This window comes from Geotrypetes seraphini, chromosome 8 (genome assembly GCF_902459505.1).
Source record: "Geotrypetes seraphini chromosome 8, aGeoSer1.1, whole genome shotgun sequence".
Taxonomy (NCBI): domain Eukaryota; kingdom Metazoa; phylum Chordata; class Amphibia; order Gymnophiona; family Dermophiidae; genus Geotrypetes; species Geotrypetes seraphini.
In genome coordinates, this window is record NC_047091.1 from 121,987,763 (window position 1) to 122,009,666 (window position 21,904).

Genomic DNA, 21,904 nt, shown 5'->3' on the forward strand with positions numbered 1-21,904 from the left:
CTTAAAAAAAACAAAAAAGTTTGTCAAGAGTAATATCTGTCGTTTATATGTTTTAGATGCCTATTTTTACATTGTAAATCACTTAGAAATTCCTTATAAGCGTTTTTATCAAATATTAATAAAACTTGAAACTTGAACTGCGCAAAAACTAGCTTTGGAAAACTAGATCTAGGGATGCCCAGGCACTCAGTTTCTGCGGGGAGATGTTACATTTCAGACACTTCTCTTAGGGCTCCTTTTACAAAGGTGCGCTAGCGTTTTTAGCACGCGCTAGCCGAAAAACTACCGCCTGCTCAAGAGGAAGTGGTAGCGGATAGCACGCGCAGCATTTTAGCGCGCGTTAAGGCCCTAGTCACCTTCGTAAAAGGAGCCCTTAGTGTATTGCAATGCTATCTCATAAAAACAGGACTTCGTGCAGAAGAGAAAAATCATCCTGTAAGATACAAGTCAATATTCTCAGAGCAACCTAATGAATATAAGTGTTAGGTCTCCCCATCATGTAGTGTTATGTTATCACATCTCTTGTCTGAGCTAGGGAATACAGTACATTAACCAAGTCTTTGTGCTCTGCAACTTACCTGGTACCAAATATCTACAATTAGGCTGGGCCAGTCCTATCTGAACTATGGCCCTAACTCAACCTTAACTGTTAATGATAATAAAAATAAAAGCAAAGAGGAGCTAAGTGCTACAAGGTTAGATGGGTGGTGAGCGACATGTTTAGGACTGGACCACTCTGTGCTTAGATGCCTCTCCCCCACCCAGCATCACAAGAAATTCATAGAAAAGGTAAGAGGGTGGCCAGTGGCATCTCTTTCTCCCCCAGTAGGGTATCCCTCTTGAGACTGCTGCCCTTATGCAGCACTTTCAGCTTCAGCGTCATCTTCTTGACATTGCTGGTGCCCAGCCCGTCAAAGAAGAAGTCCTCATTGAAGACAGGGTTTCGGCTATTCTTGATAATGGTGCTTTTCTGCTTGTGCACCTTGCCTGGGTTCAGGTAGAGTACCACGCAGCAGTTAATGCTTTTCACGTCACACAGCTTGTGAAAGATATTCTCGGCCGAGAGGAGACGCACCCGGAGGCGGGCGTTAGCTGCATCATACTCAGCCGACAGGTACAGCTTGCCCCCTTTGCTCAGGTGGATGGTGTGCTCCTTCTGAGCCCTCTCCTGAAGCAGATTTAAGGGCAGGAGGCTCTGCTGGGCAGAGCTGCCCCCAGCAGGGGGCACAGCACCCCTCAGCCGCCGGGGGAAGCTGGGACTGGTGTCTGCCGAACTGCACTCATCTGTAGACAGCGAGCTGTTCCGGGCTACTGAGTGTTTCAGCTTGATCATTTTGGACTGACTATCCTGGCTGAAGATCTTGAGCAGGGATACAGATCTGGAAAGTAGTGGGGAGCTGAAAGGGGAGGACTCAGCCGAGGAGCAGGTGTCGCTCTCCCCTCCGCTGAAATAGCGATAAGGATTCATGAGGGACATGCCAATGTCAGACGGGTTCAGGTGGGCGCTCTCTCCATTCACCTTGCTGCTGCTGTCTGCATGCTTGCGCTGAGAACTTGGCGAGTTGGACTGGGAGGAGAGCTGGGATAGGCTGCCATGATCACTGTGAAAGAGGGATTCCTTCCTCCTGGTGTGCGGGCTCTCCATGAGGGTGGCAAAACCGTAGGAGGTCTGTGCTTTGGGTACATAGGGAAGAGACATGGCAGTCTGGGACTGAGGATCTGCATTGGTGCTGAAGTCCTCTTCTGATGCCCATTCATCTGCACTTTCTATCTGGATGATGTGCCGGTTGGCTGCCTTTAACAGATTCTTACTCTCTGAAACCGTTTTGCTTGGCAGTCGTGGGCTACGCTGGGGCTTCCTAGCTGACAAGTTCTGTTCAGAGGCAGATGTGCCCAGGTTTGGCTTGGCTTTTCCTTCTGCCCCTTCACCCTCAGGTCCCCCAGAGGTGAGTTTGGGTGGAATAAAGAAGTCTGGAATTTTATCTGGAGTCAGGACATTGCTGTAGGGTGCCCCCTTCGACTGCTTGTCTGAATCACTGGATCGGGCTCCACTGTTGTCCACAGATCCACGAATTTTCTCCAGCAGCCACATGCTGGTCCGGTGCAGCTGGAAGGCGTGGGGGCAGAATTTACACCCAGAGCTTGCCCTCTGGAAAATAAACAAGTAACCCAATGAAGTCATTATCCCAAAGGAAGAATCTCGTCACAGACGAAGGGCCCTGTCCCTGAGTATGCTATAGCATCTAGGACAGACATGGGCAAACTACGGCCCATGGGCCATATCTTGCCCATTTTGGTTTTTAATCTGGCCTGCCAACCATCCAAACCCTCCAGAGTAGCGTCATGCCGGCAGCACTCTAAATAGGCTGTTTCGCGGCCTTCTCTTATCGGGGAATTCTCTCTGCTGCATCATTGATGATGTCATCAGTAACACAACACAAGGGAGGTCCCGATGAGAGAAGGCCATGAAGCAGCCTGATAAGAGTGCTTCCGGCCCAACGCTGCTCTAGAGGGAGGTATATAGGGCTAGGCAGGATTCAGATGGGAGGGTCAGCGGTTCAGCAGCACAGCGGGGGCAGGTGCTCAAGGGTTCTGCTGCACGAGGGATGGGAGGAAAGGATGGAAGCTGGGCAAGGGTTCTGCTGCACAAGGGATGGGAGGGAGGGAGGGATACACGCTAGACCACCAGGCTATAAGGGGGATTTACAAAGGTACAACGGGGGGGGGGGGGGTTAAAAAGGTACTGGGGGTTTAAAAAGTTATGGTCCCTCTGTCTAATTTAAGAACCCATTGTGGCCCACGAGTCAAAAAGTTTGCCCACCCCTAATCTAGGAGGTGGAAAGGGAAGAATCTCTTCTTTCATTTGTGGAATGCCAGGAGAAGGGAACTGGGATATTTAGCCTATCAGCTTAGGCTGGAGGCATGGCTTAGCAGTTAGAGCAATGTACAGAATCAGGAAGGCCAGGGTTCAAATCTTATTTATCCCCCAAACACCTCTTGTAACCCTGGTCAGTTAAGTTGTTCTCCATCGACCCAAATGTAAGGCCCCTCTGAGGCAGTGACCTATCTGCCTTGTGTCAATTTAACTTACCTTGGTTTATTAACTGCAGCATTTAAGTCCTGGAACTGGCAATTCAGCTTTTAGACTCAGGAGCCCTCCCCCACCATCCTTTAATACCCTTCTGTCTAGCCCAGTCATTGCACCAGTCTTGTTTGTTTCTGTGGCTCTTACAGCAGGGACTGGGGAGGAGAGATAAAGCAGAATCCACAAGTGCACAGGAGTCTGACAGGAGCCCTGCTGTGAACCCTTCAACTAGGCCCAAATTACCAACTCATTTCAAGGCCCTAATTTCTTGAGCTTGATTTCATCTGTAAACTGTGACAGTTCCTCCATACTTCCTGTTCAGTCTTCTGGCTAAGAGAGGCTGGTTCCCTGCAGGAAAGGACAGAGTCCAAGCCAGACAAGCAATGGCCCTGATGTAGGATGGCTGGCTCCTCCTTCAGTAACATCCCCAGCTCTACCTGGTCTAATTGGAGGCAAGCTCTTTTTTTTATTATTTAAGACCCTCCCCTCCCCCCCTCAGTTATTGCTAGTGTCTGCTTTTGTCATTTCCTTGTTTAATGGGTGCATGTCTAGACACCAGGTAACAGGTAGAGAACGACACGGTGACAAAATTCATCACCATTCCCATCCCCACAATAACTGCAGGAAATAATCCTCATGCCATTCTTTAAAGAGAGAAGGAAGAATCAAAGTATGAATGGGTACAACCACTGACCCTCAAGCCTTGCATTGAAAAATGCTGGTGTAGAAGGCCTGAGGTTGAGATAAGACGCTAAAGAATGAGACGGGATGGTTTCCCGCGGGGATGGGAATGGTGATGAATTTTGACACCGTGCCATTCTCTAGTAACAGGACTAGAGATTTAACTGAACTGCCTTTTGCTTCTTGCTCAAACTGTCAAGCAGAGCATTCTAGGATTTATAGACCTGTGGTGTCTTAATAGCCTGCCTTTAGTGCTAATGGTGCAAGCTAACTAGAAAATCCTAACTCCTTGGCACCAAAGAGTTAAAAAAGGAAATGAGGCTGCTTATAGCTGGGAGGCAACGTTTCACCTGGCAGGAGAGATTGAATGTAGCTTCTCAGGAATAAAAAGTCTGTTTATACAGGGTAGGAAACACTCCCAAAGCCAGACAAGGCAGTTAGAAACTCTTTACTGTAAAATGTTTAATTTTTGGCAGCAGAAGTGATCCACTGAAAAAGGTGAAGTCCGTGCCAGCTCCACAGTGCCTTGGGGGAACCACTGAGACGGATTAATTGTGAGTTTACCTATGCTTTCTCCCAGAGCCTGACTGCAGGGTCTGCTTCCCTGAGGGGGGGGGGGGGGAGAAGAGGAGAGGAAGACAGTCAGACCCCACATCCTGTTACATCTCTCACCTGCATACACTCCTGCCTCAGGTATGTGATACTCTGCTATATTCCCTACTGCTGTGTTGGCATTTGAAATAGTTTTGCATGGATATGTTATCACACTTATTATAAGTTTAAAAATGAATAAAGATTTTTTTTTAAAAATAGTTTTAAAAGAAAATTTATAATAGTTATGGGATAGGGTGGGGGAGGGATATAGATTGATTTGTTTTTTGAAAGAGTATTAAGTGATGTCTTAAATATAAAATGTATTTAATTTGTATTGCACTTATTGAAAATATTGAAAATGAATAAAGAATTTTTAAAAAAAAAATTATTTTTTTTAAAAACACAAACAAACCACATAGCACTAAAGAGGGAGACCCTTATATTTATAAATGGATTTTTAATAAACCCAGAAAAAAGTGTTGCGACAACATTTATGAAGTGCTGATACACAGAGAGACATGTATGTTAGTCACAGAAATCCATGAATATACAGAAAGACTTGTGATCCCGGATATACACACAGACCTACAATCGGATGCTTTATACACACAGAGGGACACATATTATACAAACAGAGATTGTACACATACATTTATATATTGTAACACAGAGGCGTACATTAGCAATACACAGAAGTACAGACGATCCGGTACAATAGACATTAGGCAGATGTCATCCTGCACATCTCGATTCTCTGCTTCTAATCCAGCTCAATCCCACCGCGATCAACCGGAGCCGGTCTGGGAAACCCTCCCAGGACACCTGAGGCAGGTGAAACGGACATGCAAGCACACACATGATCAGCACACATGTACACCGACCCAACCAAAGGAAGAGCCCCGGGGGCAAATCGGTAAGGCTGAGCCTTGGCCGCGAGTCCGGGACCTTACCTGCAGACTCCAGCGGTTGAGCGCCACTTGGCAGTTCCAGGCTCAGACTAAGGAGCTGCAGCCCAGCCCCGTCCCTTTTATAGCGGCCGCTGGGCTGTCAGACTTCATTCATCGCGAGCAAGAGAAGCCTCCCCGGTCCCGGCGCCGCCCTCTTCTCTCTAAGAAGCCCCCCAAACGGCCGTGCCATCTTGGAACTGGATTCCGTTCAGGGGGGAGTAAAAGTCACTTCTTCCCCCTCCAGGGTTTACGATCTAGGCTTATAGCTGAGGTAATAATGGAGGCTGATGCGCCTCATCCAACGGTCACGGAGAGCGAGGTTACTTACCTGTAGACGTGGTTCTCTGTGGACAGCGGGTGACGTCATTCGACGGCCCTAGGGTTGACTCGCGCCGCTTGTCCATGCAGAGGCAGCTGGGGGTGAGAATCGAACTACACACACACACCCCCCTAAGGACCAGGGTCTGTAAATTATTCTCTTTATTCTAATCAATACCTTATATGGAACTAACGGGGGTTTACCTGGGTCTCCACCCTCCGTGTTAACCATTTACTGGCCCGTTCCCTCTGGGCCCAGGTTCATAGCACGCTCCAAGGTGTCAAAGTAGCCACTGCCTTATCAACAATAAGCTTTAAATAACTGATCACTGGCATGCACGGCCCTTTTTCATTGGCTCGTTTCTGCTTTTTACCGTTGAATTTCCTAGTTGAGTTAACGGGACGGCGTAGGAGGGGGAGGGGACAGGGAGCAAAATGCATCACTTCGATGCCCAACAAACATAGCACTTCCTTCGCCGCCTCTCCCTGAGTCTGTTGCTGCATTTTCATATTCCTAATAAAAGGGTGTGCCTTCGGTGAATTTCTTCATTAAGACGGTCAATAAATCCCAACAAAGAAAAAAAAATAATAAACAAAATAAATAATGGCTATTGTTAGCCTTCTTTGAACATTTTTCACTTGGGTATTGCAATTTGTAGGGGAGGGGGGGGGGGAAGTGCCGAAAGCAGGGGAAAATATCATAAGAAGATGCCGCTGGGTATGTAAGAACGCCCTCCCTATATTTGAAACCTGACGGCTGGAAAAGCACTGAAGTGGGCTGTCAGCCTCTTTCTATATACTAATAAGACATTGGGACATTTATAGTAAACAAAAGAAATGTGATTTGAAAGGTGGACTCTATATTTCCAAACCAGTGGTCTCAAACTCGGGGCCCGGGGGGCCACTTGCGGCCCGCCAGGTACTATTCTGAGGCCCTTGGTACATTTATCATAATCACAAAAGTAAAATAAAACAGTTTCTTGATTATATGTCTCTTTAGCTATAAATTACAATATTATTATTAAGACTTAGCCAAAAAGGAAAGATTTATAAACTATAAAGAGTTTTACCTCATGCAAAATTGTCATTTCTTTAATAAGACATTAACTATTTTTTTTCTGAGGCCCTCCAAGTACCTATAAATCTAAAATCTGGCCCTGAAAAGGGTTTGAGTTGGAGACCACTGTTCCAAACTATATGAAAATGTGTGTGTCTAATTTTCCAGCTTAGGAGTATATAGGATCTTCCCTTTTGAAAACATCCAGTCGGAAGTACACACACCTGCTATCCCAGTTTATTTTAGGCGATATGTTTGTATTTTTATTAAAGTCCAAACCTTGTCTCAACCCTGCCCCAGAAACGCCTCTGCTCGGATCAAAAAGGTGCCTACGGTGCTCATTTTCAAAGCACTTAGACACACAAAAGTAGAATAGGTTTATACGGAAATGAGCCTCCAAATCTCATGTAATTTGATAAGTCGCCATTATGACATATAAAGCACTGTTTCCCACATACCAATGCCTTACAAAAGTACTCCCAAAACTCAGGTGCTTAACTCGGATTTAGACAAGTGATTATTAGCTCCACAATAGGTACAAAACAAGTCTAACTACAAGCTTAACCTGAGATTGGCATTGTGTTGCTTTATTTTAGCATTAATGTAGCGCAGTCCTTCTTTCTCATTACAGAACTGACAATGCAAGGGGTTAAAAGCACAATTAGCTCTCCCAGAACAGCCACTGGTAGCAACGGTTCAAGCAGTTCCTATATCGTCCCCAGTCTCACCATCACATATTTAAATTAAAAGACCCTTTTTCTTCTTTGGCGCCATCTGCTGCTCATAAACAGCTCTGTCAAGTCAGATTTTACACTGGAATTAGGATGAAGGAATGTTACTTATGAATCTAATCCTTTTTTAAAACTGACCTCAGACTTGTAAGTTATGAACAGGTGAAAGTGGCAGAATTTTCAGTGTGACATTGTCGAAACTGTGTTTGGAAATAAGAACTAGGGCAGGAGTAAGCCTTAGACAAATAAATGTGTTGGACGCCCTAATATCAAAAACCCTCCAATTAAGATGAATATATGAAGGAATCTTTTCTAAAAACCTATATACCTTATTCATATTCCAAATACATTATATATATATATATATTTTATTTTTTTTAATTATTTTTTTTTTTTTTGAAAGGTGAAAATACCTCAAGTGTTCATAGCCTTTGGAACACGTCATATCAAAGCGTTCCCTTGTGAACTATCATTAGTCTCACCTGCCTTTCTTTTTATACTAACACTTGTCACTATTAAAGTCCTTTTAATTGATAACTTTGTTTTTTAAAACTTTTAATTTTCAAATTTCAAAACTTAATGGAATGGCAAGTACTGAATCATAAATGAATGTTTAACCAGAAAAAAAACTTGTGAACACCAGAACATTAGCCTATACATTTAATTATGTCACAATGATATGGAGACTTAAAAATTCCAAATCAATCCCAAAAAATAACCCTTGTATACCTACCTCCCAGATTCATTGAAGAAAAGGAAAAAAGCCTTAGAACCTCCTCCGAAACATATGTTAAAATTTACTGGCTAGAAAGGGCAATAACTTCATCAGCTTTAAAAAAAAAATCCAAGTTCATATTTAGAAGTGTTCATACTTAAACAAATATGTACCGGTCTGAACAGTATAATAAATACTTATTACAGCTTTTATCACATCCTCCAATAATGAATTCCAAAGCTGAACAATGTATTGAGTGAAAATATTTTCTTAAAATTGTTTTAAATGTACAACATGAAACTTCATTGTGTGCCCCTCTGGTCTTAATACTTTTTGAAAGCGTAAATAACTGATTTGTGTCTGTTCTACTCTTACTATTTTATACACCTCTATTCTATTTCCTCCCAGTTATCTCTTCTTACACTTCTTTAGCCTTTCCTCATTCCCTTTTTCCCTTTTGAAACTATGGGCCAGATTCACTTACTTGCCTGTTCGTGCCCAATCTGTGTGCGATTCGTGGCAGGCCAATGAATTCTCAACACGATGTCATGCAAATGGGGGTGATCATTGGCACGACCCCCACCGACCGCACAGATCGCTGGAGAGCAATCCTTGAGCATGCGCAGACCATCTTCCTTGCCTGTAGATTGTCTACGCATGCGCTGGCCCTTCGTGCCTGGCAGAGCTTTTTCACTTTTTTTTTCACTTTTACTTTACGTGGTTTTTTTTACTTTGCGAGCCCGTGGTTTTAACCCGCTATAAACCCACGGGCTCGCACTGCGGGGAAGGATAGGCTAGTCGGGGCAGAGAGCAGGGCTGTTGGAAAGGACCTGAGCGACTACCGTATTTTCACGCATATAACGCGCGCGTTATACGCGTTTTTACCTACCGCGCATACCCCTCGCGCGTTATATGCGTGAGCGCGGTATACCAAAGTTTTAAAACATAGTTCCCACCCCGCCCGACGCCCGATTCACCCCCCCAGCAGGACCGCTCGCACCCCCACCCCGAACGACCGCTCGCACGCGCTCCCATCCGCACCCGCATCCACGATCGGAGCAAGAGGGAGCCCAAGCCCTCTTGCCCGGCCGACTCCCCGACGTCCGATACATCCCCCCCCCCCGGCAGGACCACTCGCACCCCCACCCCGAACGACCGCCGACTTCCCGACAATATCGGGCCAGAAGGGAGCCCAAACCCTCCTGGCCACGGCGACCCCCTAACCCCACCCCGCACTACATTACGGGCAGGAGGGATCCCAGGCCCTCCTGCCCTCGACGCAAACCCCCCTCCCCCCCAAGAACCTCCGACCGCCTCCCAGCCGACCCGCGATCCCCCTGGCGACCCCCACGACCCCCCACCCCCCTTCCCCGTACCTTTGGTAGTTGGGCCAGAAGGGAGCCCAAACCCTCCTGGCCACGGCGACCCCCTAACCCCACCCCGCACTACATTACGGGCAGGAGGGATCCCAGGCCCTCCTGCCCTCGACGCAAACCCCCCTCCCCCCCAAGAACCTCCGACCGCCCCCCAGCCGACCCGCGATCCCCCTGGCGACCCCCACGACCCCCCCACCCCCCTTCCCCGTACCTTTAGTAGTTGGCCGGACAGACGGGAGCCAAACCCGCCTGTCCGGCAGGCAGCCAACGAAGGAATGAGGCCGGATTGGCCCATCCATCCTAAAGCTCCGCCTACTGGTGGGGCCTAAGGCGCGTGGGCCAATCAGAATAGGCCCTGGAGCCTTAGGTCCCACCTGGGGGCGCGGCCTGAGGCACATGGGCCCAACCCGACCATGTGCCTCAGGCCGCGCCCCCAGGTGGGACCTAAGGCTCCAGGGCCTATTCTGATTGGCCCACGCGCCTTAGGCCCCACCAGTAGGCGGAGCTTTAGGATGGATGGGCCAATCCGGCCTCATTCCTTCGTTGGCTGCCTGCCGGACAGGCGGGTTTGGCTCCCGTCTGTCCGGCCAACTACTAAAGGTACGGGGAAGGGGGGTGGGGGGGTCGTGGGGGTCGCCAGGGGGATCGCGGGTCGGCTGGGGGGCGGGCGGAGGTTCTTGGGGGGGAGGGGGGTTTGCGTCGAGGGCAGGAGGGCCTGGGATCCCTCCTGCCCGTAATGTAGTGCGGGGTGGGGTTAGGGGGTCGCCGTGGCCAGGAGGGTTTGAGCTCCCTTCTGGCCCAACTACCAAAGGTACGGGGAAGGGGGGTGGGGGGGTCGTGGGGGTCGCCAGGGGGATCGCGGGTCGGCTGGGGGGCGGTCGGAGGTTCTTGGGGGGGAGGGGGGTTTGCGTCGAGGGCAGGAGGGCCTGGGATCCCTCCTGCCCGTAATGTAGTGCGGGGTGGGGTTAGGGGGTCGCCGTGGCCAGGAGGATTTGGGCTCCCTCCTGGCCCGATATTGTTGGGGAGTCGGCGGTCCTTCGGGGGGGGGGAGGGATGTATCGGACGTCGGGGGGGGGCATCAGGCTTTCAGGATGGGGACAGACCTTCAAGGGGGGACAGTGCACGGAAGTCAGGGGGGGTGAACGGAGAGTCGGGACAGCGCATGGAAAGTCAGGGCGGGCGAAAGGAGCGTCGGGCAGCATGCGCGGTATACCCGTGAGCGCGGTATATCAAAGTTTTTGTGCAAATCATCGTGATTTCTGCGCGCTATATCCGTGTGCGCGTTTTATACGGGTGCGTGTTATTTGCGTGAAAATACGGTAGTCCTCAGCAGTCGCTTATTTTTTGATCGGGCAGCCCAGTTGGTGTTCCTTAATTTTCTATGTGAATCGCGTCCTTCCCACTTTTGGATGCCCTTCCCTTCATTTGCATGCGCGGATCGGGATCGGATCGGAGGATGATCGGCACAGAGGTTAGTGAATTGGGTTGGAGGAAAATCGGGTCGTAAAGGGCTCGCAAACCGATCAGTACACAATCAGTTTGCTTAGTGAATCTAGTCCTATATGACTTTGGAACAGTGGTTCAAAGCTTGATTTTATCAAGATTAAATTACTTTAACTCTCTTTTTTTGGGTTTAACCAAGGTTAAGTTGAAAGCCTTGCAGGTTCTTATGAACTCTGCAGCCAGATTCTAGAACAGCACACATTACCCCGATCTTGAAACGGCTCCACTGGCTACCAATTGGCCCCTTTCTGGTTTCAATCCCTCTGGAAGGTCTAAAGCCCAAGCAGAGCATTGCATTATGATGGTGCCATGAAACTATTGTCGACTACTGAAGAAAGTGTGAGATATGTAGCCACAAAATCTATGATGTTTTCTGTAGCTGGAATGTCACTTTGGAATAAGCTGTCGGGACTAGTGCTGCCCGATTCACAATTCGAATCGATTCACCGATTCACTTCGGGTGAATCGATTCAAATCGATTTGATTTTGTAAAAAATCGAACTCACTGATTCATCTGCTCCCTTGCTAGAGACCCGTTCAAGCACCAGAAGCATGGACTCCAGTGGCAGAGGGAAAGCCGAGTGGACCTCTGGGAGCAGAATAGCAGCAACAAGGTGATTTTTAATTGGATGGCTAGAAGCAGATGCCCGCGCCTCATCTTCCTGCATGCATGCTCATGCTTCCCCCCGGAGCCCAGCAAACGCCCCCGATCCGCTACCTGCATGCATCGTTCTTGCTGCTGCTGCTGCTCATTGGCACGCGTCTGCTCTTCCGGGTCCTGCCAGCGGCTAGCCTTTCATCAACCACATGTCGGCCAGAGCCCCGCGCACCTGTGAGCACTGGGTGACGTGGTGCCGCACGGGGGTTCCCAAGGAGCGGTGTGAGCGCATTGGGAAGTGCTGCAGTGCGGAGACGCTTCTCATGCGGCTTTTGCAAGGCCCGCATCTTCTGCAGCTCACAGGAAAAGTGTATGACCGCTGTGTGAAGCGCCCGGAGCTCTTGGTAGGTGCCACAATACACGAGTGTTGCCCTCTGCCAACAAATACTGGGCTTCTGTGTTGGGAGTCAGAGCTGGGGGGAGAGGGGATATGGACTTGGAGTTGGTGGACCGGAGAAGGAGAGATGGTGAGAAGATGGAGGGGGAAGATGGATGGACTTGGGGGAGGGAGAGATAAACTTGGGGGAGAGGGGAGTTAGGGGAGGGAGAGGGGAAATGGGGGGAGGGATAGAAGAAATAATGGATCTAAAAACAGAAGAGGGAGAGAGATGGTGGATAATGGGATTTAGGGAGGGAAGGAACAGAAAGAGAGAGAAGTACACAGGGGGGGTAGAGATACTGGATAGGAGGTTAGTTGGGAAGAGAAAGGGAGAGCTGGTGGAACCTGGGGTGGTGGGGAAGGAGGGAGATATGCTGGATGAAAGGATATTTGAGAAAAGGTGGATCTGGGGATGGAGATGAAAAAAAGGAAAGATGCCAGACCTCCGGGAGAGGGAAGGGAAACAGAAGGGGAGTACAGAGATAGAAGATGGGTGGTTAGCACGAAGAAAGAAGGAGATCCTGGCAAGTGAGTTATCAGAAGACAACCAGAGCCTGGGACCAACAAGATCTGAATAATGACCAGACAACAAAAGGTAGAAAAATAATTTTGTTTTCTATTTTGTGATTACAATATGTCAGATTTGAAATGTGTATCCTGCCGAGGTGGTGTTAGATCACGAACGTGAGCTAGATTTTAACAGAGAGGAAAAGTCTTTTTTGTTTATTTTGTTTACACCACAGCGCCAGTGTGGTTATGAGAGGGCAAAGGGGGTGAAGAGGCTATAAAATAAACCCACCAGGATGTTTGAAAAAAAAATACCCATTTGGGCAGGAAAATCGAATCGAATCAAAATATTTTTTCCTGAATCGGGTAGCACTAGTCGGGACATCTAAGATTAAGCACGGACCGTTTTAGTTTCAGAAAGCTGTTGAAAACCAAGCTATTTGTGGACACCTATTTGTAGAGCTACTCAGCCTTCTTATTAACATACTAGTGTTTAAGCCCGTTACATTAACGGGTGCTAGAGTACATGTCTGTCTGTTTGGTTTTTTTTATTTGTCTCTCTCTCCTTGGATGCTGTCTGTCTGTCATTCTTTCTGTCTGTCTCTTCCTGGCCCCCTGTCTGTCTATCTTTATTTCTAACTCTATCCTCTTCCCTCAATCCTGCATGTGCCCTTTTTTCTTTCTCTTCCCCACTTCCTTCCAACGTCTGCTCCTCCTGTCCCTCAGACTTCCATTCAGTGTCTGTCTCCCTCTCTCTACCCCTTCTATCTACTGTTCACCCTCTGTCTTGCCCCTTCCATTCACTGCCCTCTCTTCTCTTTCCATTCAGTGTCCGCCCTCTCTCTGTCTCTGTTCCATATGGCATCTCCTCCTTCCTTTTCCTTTGGTCTGGCATACATTCCTCCTTCCCTCCATGCCCTGCCATCTCTTCTTCCCTCCAAGCCATTCTCTCCCCCTCTGCTCCCTTTCCTCCTTGAACTTCATTGGGCAGCAGCAGCAGCATTCACAATTCATTGCTGTTGCCGGCTTCAGGTCTTCCTCTCTGTCGGGTCGTCTTCCTGAAACAGAAAGTAGGCAGGACCTGCCAGAGAGGAAGGCCTGAAGCTGTCAACAGCAGCGAATTGTAAATGCTGCTGCTGCCCGAAGAAGCCAGGCCTTGAAAAACCCGAGGCAGACCGCTTCTCTTCCCTCCCAGCCCAACCCCCGCTGACTCGGCTCCCTTACCCTTACCCTGCGTCACGGAAGCGTGAAGACTGAATGCCGACAATCGGGGTAGCGAGGACACGGCTCAGGAGACTGTGAGGTGTTGGCATGCGGCGGCGCTCCACGAAGCCCTCCTCCCGGCAGCCGCCACCAGCACCAATCGGGACCAAGCTTGCCTGCGCTTCCTCCAGAGGTTGGTGAGGCGGGAGGAGGGGAGTGGCTAGAGTGATCCCTGCCTCCGCGTTCTAAAATGGAACGCGGCCATGGATCAGAAATCACAGCGGCAGGGATCATGAAATTTCAAGAGCACATGCGAGCTCTAGGGTTTTATTATATAGGATTTTCTGATAGATGCAACTTCTGTCTTGATTCTGTGTTTGAGTCAATATGTGGATTCTTAAGTACCTTTGGGGCCCTTTTACTAAGGTGCAGTAGCCTATTTAGCGCGCGCTAAATGCTAATGCGTCCATTATATCCTAGCATTTAGCAGACCCCCTTTGTTATTAATTGCCTTGGGTGCAAATGTTTGTTTTTTTTAAAAAAGAAAATGTATTTTATGATATTGTAATTTACGGCCTCTTTTACAAAGCCACGCTAGCGGCTGCGCTGCGCTAACGACTCCGAAGCCCATAGAGATTTAAAGGGCTTCGGTGCTGTTGCTGTGCGGCAGCCACTAGTGCAGCTTTGTAAAAGAGGCCGTTAGTTTTAATTTTAGAAATGTAATTTTGTTTTGTACTCTGCAATTATGTATGTTTATTTTTATGGAAACCGCTGTGCATAAAGGTATATAAAGTTTTTTAATTAAAAAAAAAAATTCTATAACTTTTCTAATTCCTCTATATCTTTTTTGAGATGAGGTAACCATAATTGCAGAAAATACTCAAGGACTGTGAAGGCATTAGACGAGGCTGGTTTTAAACATGCTGAGGCCCAGGGTAAAAATTTGTAAAGTAGACCCCTATTACTGGTCCTGGCTTCAGGACATTCTCTGTTTCCTTTCCCATTTCTTTCCTAATGCTTCTCAATATTGTTTGATTTTTGGGGGGGTCACTGCCACACACTGGGCAGAGGATTTCAACATGTTGTCCACAATGATGCCACATAGTGACTCCTAAAGTGGAATCTTTTATCATGCAGCCATAGTTATTTAAATTAACTTGCTTTTATGATTTATGGTTTATTATAAATTTATATACTGTCCTTCACTTGACCATCAAAGTGGTTTACAAATAAAAACATATATAGAAAGGAACTCCAAATTCAATAGGAACGATAAGACAATAGACAAGGCATTCATTTAAAAGAATTCATCCAATTAAGAATGCATATTCCAGTCCTGCTGACCTGAAGTCTCTGAACCCCAAATACTACCACTCCTCTTCCAGAATAGCTTGTTTAAAGAGATGAGATTTTATAAGAAAACAAAATTTAACGTAAGAGAATTCTACGCGGATTTCAGAAGAAAAGGAATTCCCTAAAGTAGGAACAGTAGCAAAGAATGTGGAATGTCAATTGGAGAAAGTCTTGCCATTAAGACCAAAGGAACTGAAAGTTGTGATGCGGTAGAAGATCTTAGGTTTAATCACATGTAAAGTGAGTATCCAAAGTACAGAGTTGTGGGAGTGAAGGCGATGCTCCATCCACAAAGAACCAGTGGATTGGAAATCGAAGCAGGAATTTTGATTTCATTACAGTCCTTTTCCAAATCTGAGTCCAGGCTCAAGTTCCCCTGACTCCAGAGGATGAAATGACTTGCCCAAGGTCACAAGGGCCATAAGTGGGAGGTGCCTAAGGAAGGGCAGTATACTGTATTAAATAAATTTAAACCTTAAAGCATAAACCATTTGAACCCTGGCTATGCCCCCCATTCCATGGCACCCATCTTGCAGTGTACCTGGAAGTGTATAATCCAGACAGAAATGGCTTTCATGAGACTGGAAGTGTTTGTCTTCTGTTCAAGTGGTGTAGCAAACGTATAACATTCGATTGTTTTGCTTTGGGGATTACTGAGTTGAGTAGAGTCACCCAAGTGGCTCAGAATGCCGCAGCACATCTGATTTTGGGATCCTCCCACAAGGACCGTCCTGTACATTTGAGGATCTCCTTTAAGTTGGCAATTTTATTGTTTAAGGCATTGCATGAACTTTTTCCACTATGTTTGACCTCTTCTTTAAGTATACATCCTATATAATAAAACCCTAGCCGCGCATGCGCACTCCTACCTGCGTGTTCCATTTTCCCTGTTCCATGAGATGTAGGTCCATGGTGGCAGGAGTGCGCATACGCGGGTCCCCAGCCGTACAGCACCTAACTACACTCGCCGGCAGGACTGGCCGCCAGCGCTGGACTCCCTGCTCTGGTAAAAGTAAATTCTTCGCCTTGCCTCCCCCCCCTTCCCTTCCCTTCCCGCGGTCCCGACTCCAAACCAGCCGACTCCAGCAGCATCTGCAGCACTGTACACACGCTGCTTTGGGGCCTTTTACGGCCCCAAAGCAGCGTGTGTACAGTGCTGCAGACGCTGCTGGAGTCGGCAGGATTGGAGTTGGGACCGCGGGAAGGGAAGGGGGGGGCGGCGGCAAGGGATTACGAGAGCCGACCAGACTTCTAGCACCCGTTAATGTAATGGGCTAAAATACTAGTAGACCTATAAAAAATTTAAGATCTGCTCATAAGGGCTTATTGGATGTGCTTTCTTTCAGACAAGTGAGGTTGTATATATTGAGAGACAAAACATTTATGATTGCTGGTCCAGTGTTCTGGAATTCAATGCCACAGTATTTAAGACAGACTGATGTAATTTCTATTTTTAGAAAGCAAGTGAAGGCCTTTCTATTCATGCAAGCATATTACTGAAGATACCATTTTCATTAGATGATTTTAGCCTTTAGCATGGTTGGTGGTGAGGTTGCAGCCTGTTTTGCATATTTTTGTATATTATATGCATGATTTTATTGATGTGAGTGAATGCATAGGCATCGGAAGGCGGGAGGCCACAGCGGCCATAGCCTCCCCCAAAATTTTCAGTTACCGATTGTTGCCCGCCCTCCCATCTCCTGGTGTTATGGTTTTAAATCTTCGGGTAGCCACCGCGCAGCGTCAAACAGCAGGCCTGCCCCAGAACCCTTCATTCTACTTCCGGGGGCAAGCCTGCTTGTGGATGCACCGGGAAGAGGTGGGTGAGGGACTCAGGAGCTTCTGAGAGGTCATGCACTAGGGTGGAGCTCCTGGTCCCTCCCCCCAAACAAAGCAGCATTCCTCTGCCTATGAGTGGATATATCATATACAGTAAGTTGATTGTAAGCCACCCAGAATAGTAGAAGGTGCAGAGTAGAAACTTTTTAAATAAAGAAAGAAATAACCACAAGTTCTCACATAGACAGTCTGATTAGCCTTCCATGACCCTGTTTGCTTTTCTTTTATCTTTAATAATGATATCTATCTGCAAATCATGGGCATGGCTATGGGCACCAGGATGGCAAATTTCTTCATGGCTGAACTAGAAGAGACATTTCTAAATACATATCAGACAAGCCCCTGAACTACCACCGGTATATTGATGACATTTTTATAATTTGGACTGAGGGAGAAAAGACTCAAACAATTTTACAATTCTTTCAATACAAACCATCCCACAATCAAATTCAAAATTGACTTTTCCCCAGAAAAAGTCAATTTTTTAGACACTACAGTCCTTATCAACAATGGTTACTACAAACATCTATATACAAGAAACCTAAAGACAAATGTAGCTACTTCCACAATTCCAGCTATCACCCTTCACATATTAAAAAAAAAATCCATTATACACAGTCATGCCACATACCACCGTATCTGCACGGACTGAATCCTTTAAACAAAAAGGATACAGCCCTAAAATAGTCTACAAGAATATTGCCTCTTCCCTTAAAACACTCAGAGAAAACGTATTACACTACAAGAACAAGAAAACTACAGACAGGACTCCCTTGGTAGTGACATACAATCCAGAGCTATAAAAACTAAGAAAAATTATACAAGATCTACAACCAGTACTCCAGGACCAAGAATTACTAAAATAAATATTCCCAGCACCACCTGTGCTTGCCTTCCGTCATCCACCTAATCTGAATCAGAAATTGGTGAAAAGCAAGCTCCCCACACAAACCTACAAAGAAGAGAATGACACAAATCCTTGCAATGTGGTAAGCTGCAAACTGTGCAAGCACATCTCAAAGGATCCCATGGTCACTCATATGTAAAGTGACCATACGTCCCGTTTTTAGCTCACCTGTCCCATTGTCCCCACACACAGCTTAGGGACGCCGAAATGTCCCATTTTCAGATGGAGCGGGACAGGCAAGCTAAAAACGGGCCGCTGCCGCCTATTTGTCCAAGCCACCGCCGCAGTAACATCATCTTCATGCAGCAACTGCACAAGGTTCTCCCCCCCCCCCCCCCGACGTCAGTTCTGACATAGGAGAGGAAATTCCAGGCCAGCCAAGCGCTGCCTGGCTGGCCCAGAACTTCCTCTCCAATGTCAGAATTGATGTCAGGAGGGGGGAGGAAGGCTTGTGCAGTCACTGCACGAAGATGATGTTAGTGCAGCGGTGGCTTGGGTGGGGGCCGGGCCGGGCTTGGAGAGAGAATGAAAGACAGAAGGAGGGGGGCGGGAGAGAGAAAGAAAGACAGAAAGGGGGGATCTGGGAGAAAGACAGAAAGAAGGGGGGGCAGAGAGAGAAAAAGAAAGACAGAAAGAAAGGAAGAAAGAAAGGATGCACAGTCAGAAGGAAGTGCAACCAGAGACTCATGAAATTACCAGACAACAAAGGTAGGAAAAATTATTTTATTTTCAATTTAATAATCAAAATGTGTCAGTTTTGAGAATTTATATCTGCTGTCTAGATTTTGCACTATATCTAATGGGTTCCGGGGGGGGGAGGGGTTGTTCTGGGATCTGGGGAAAGGGTCTGAGGAAGGATCCAGTCCCGTTTTGTGGGAAAAAATAAATGGTCATGTTATCACTGCACCAATGATTTTGTGGTGAGAATACAAAAAGGAAATTTTAAGACAATCCAAGAACGCAAGACCTTTGAAATTAAAATGATGAAATATGTTGACACCTACCAGACAGGGCTTAACAAAAATCTGAGCTTTCTTTCACGCTACAAAGAAATTTAAAACTGCTTTGTCATCTCTCTGTCTCCTACTTACCCACCCATCCCTCTTTCTTCCTGTGAAACTATCACTGAAAAGCTTTCATATTTTCCTTATATATACTGATATTTTTCAACATTTGCTTATTTCTGATTTGAAGAAGAAGGGTTACCTTTGAAAGCTCATCATAAAATGCACTGCGTTAGTCCAATAAAAAATGTATCACCTTGTTTCCTTTGCTTTTTGTTTTATATCTATATACTAGTGTTTAAGCCCGTTACATTAACAGGTGCTAGAGTAGATGTCTGTCTGTCTTTTTTTTTTTTCTTTCCTTTGAGCTCTCTCCTTGGACGCTGCCTGTCTGTCTGTCATTTTTTCTGTCTGTGTCTCTCCCTATGTCCTTAGTGCCCTCAGTGCCTCCTTCCCATGTCCTTAGTACCCCTTCCTACATCCTTAGTGCCCCCAGTACCTCCTTCCTTGTCCATAATGCCCCCAGTGCCTCCTTCCCATGTCCTTAGTGCCCCCAGTGCCTCTTCCCATGTCCTCAGTGCCCCCAGTGTCTCCTTACTGTGTCCTTAGTGGCCCAGTGCCTCCTTATGTCCATGGTGCCCCCAGTGCCTCCTTCCCGTGTCCTTAGTGCCTCTGTCCTGCTTAGTGCCCTCAGTGCATCCTATGTCCTTAGTGCCCTCAGTGCCCCTTTCTATGTCCTTAGTGCAATCAGTGCATCCTTCCTATGTCCCCATCACTATCTTCCAGACTTTGTCCCCCCCCCCCCGATGCCAGCCTGCCTCCCATTCCCCTGAGCAGCATGTTTCCATTTACCCCCCCCCCAATGCCAGCCTGCCTGCCTCCCATCCCCCTGAGCATGTTTCCATTTAACCCCCCCCCACCCCTGATGCCAGCCTACCTGCCTGCCTTCTATCCCCCTGAGCAGCATGTTTCCATTTAACCTCCCCACCTGATGACAGCCTGCCTCCCATCCCCCTGAGCTGCATGTTTCCTTTTCCCCCCCCCCCTCCCCCCGGCGCAACTCTAGCCGGCACACCTGAAACCCCCGTTGACCCTCCCAGCCGACCCTCCCATCGCTAGATGGCCGACAAACCTCCCGGCTCCAGCAGCATCCGAGGCACAGTAAACACGCTGCTCGCGTCCTTCTACTGCCCTAATTTCCTCTGCCGCATCTCTGATGATGTCATCAGGGACGCGGCAGAGGAAATCAGGCCAGTAGAAGGCCGCGAAGCAGCATGTTTACTGTGCCTCGGATGCTGCTAGAGCCGGGAGGTTTGTCGGCCATCTAGTGATGGGAGGGTCGGCTGGGAGGGTCAACGGGGGTTTCGGGTGTGCCGGGTAGGTTCGGCGCTGGGGGAGGGGAGAGTCGCGGTGTGTTACCTGTCGCCGGTCGTTAGAATAGACCCCTAAGCGCGCATGCACACTCTGCCGACCACGGAACTACAGATCAGGGATCAGGGAACACGGCGGTAAGAGTTTGAAGCTAAACACTAATTAATACCGCAGCATCAGCCTTAGACTCCCTTCTGTTCCTTGCTTCTCTACATTTCTTTATTTTATTCTGTGGCTCACAGGTATTTGGGAAGCAATCATATTTCAGATCACGAGTAAAAGGTTCTGTTTCACTGTACAACATCTCCATTAACGGTGGAAGGATCTGTATCCCTGAGCCCTCCAGACCTAAAAGTGACAGGCTCTGTATCACCGTGTCCATCCGTGCCCATTTCCTAAGCCCTCCAGTCCTAGAGGTGACAGACTCTTTCTCTACCCATCCTCCTAGAAATGACAGGTTCTACCCTTTACCCATCTCCTGATCTCTTCAGTCCTAGAGATGGCATGTTCTGCATTCCTGAGTCCTCAAGTCCTAGAGATGAGAGGCTCTGTATTTCTGTACTCCATCCTGAGTCCTCTAGTTTTAGAAGTGATGACTCTATCCCTGTCTATCCCCAAGAGATGACAGGCTCTGTATCCCTGTGCCCATTCACTAAGTCCTCCATGTTTAGAGGCGACAAGCTCTGTATCCCTTTATCTATCCCATGAGTCCTCCAGGTTTAGAGGCAACAACCTCTGTATCCCTTTATCTATCCCATGAGTCCTCCAGGTTTAGAGGCAACAAGCTCTGTATCCCTTTATCTATCCCCTAAGTCCTCCAGGTTTAGAGGTGACAAGCTCTGTATCCCTTTATCTATCCCATGAGTCCTCCAGGTTTAGAGGCGACAAGCTCTGTATCCCTTCATCTATCCCCTAAGTCCTCCAGGTTTACAGGTGACAAGCTCTGTATTCCTTTGTCTATCCTGAGTCCTCCAGATTTGGAGGCATCAAGCTCTGTATCCCTTTGTTTATCCCCTGAGACCTCCAGTTTTAGAGGCGACAGGCTCTGTATCACTCAACTCACTCTTTAGACTGAACTGTAATTATTTTGAAGAGCATTCCTTTTCCTTGGAATACTCAAATATTTCACATTTAAAGATGAAGGAAGGTCATTAGTTTTCTTAACAAAGACAGTGAGGCCTAGAAATCTGGATTCTCTGTGCACTATCCTTCTGTCAATTCTTTGCCTTCTGTTACAGTCTTCTTCCATATAATATGTTTAATTTCTCAACAAATCTGTTCTGTCCCTCCAACTGTACCCTATTGTATCATAAAAATTGTGTGCCTTTCTTCTTTCCAATTATTTTATGAATTTATTAAACCACTTTGATTGGTGTTACTGAAAAGCGATCTATTAGCTTAATTAAACACAAGCACTGTTCTCCTCTGCCTTTCTAAATACAGTCAGGGAACAATATGTTCTCAGTTGAAACCAGTACTCCGTGAGGAAATTCCTGGAACTATTTGTGCAGTCACTGTCCTGAAACACCACCTTCTGCTTCCTCGGTCCTTTTTTGCATGACAGTTTCTGCCTGATAGTGAAAGCTGACGTAGCATTTTCTAATGCAGGCACTACAGTTTACTTGGGAGCCTTCCACATGTACACTCTTCAGCCAGTCACTAGGTGTCACTGTTGA

The 21,904-nt window shown here is 47.3% G+C and overlaps 1 protein-coding gene across 1 annotated transcript; it reads right to left on the reverse strand.

Annotated features, from left to right (window-relative positions):
* Window positions 1–336: 336 nt before the first annotated feature.
* C2CD4C (C2 calcium dependent domain containing 4C) lies at window positions 337–5,342 on the reverse strand. The gene is made up of 2 exons (XM_033957364.1): window positions 5,311–5,342; window positions 337–2,149 (listed from the first exon to the last, which is right to left on the reverse strand). Exon 2 carries the CDS (start codon window positions 2,090–2,092, stop codon window positions 779–781), a length of 1,314 nt encoding a protein of 437 aa, XP_033813255.1. The 5' UTR covers window positions 2,093–2,149; window positions 5,311–5,342; the 3' UTR covers window positions 337–778.
* Window positions 5,343–21,904: the final 16,562 nt, after the last annotated feature.

Excerpts from the sequence above, each read along its gene's own strand:
- C2CD4C (XM_033957364.1), bottom strand. The coding sequence starts at position 2,092 with ATGTGGCTGCTGGAGAAAATTCGTGGATCTGTGGACAACAGTGGAGCC.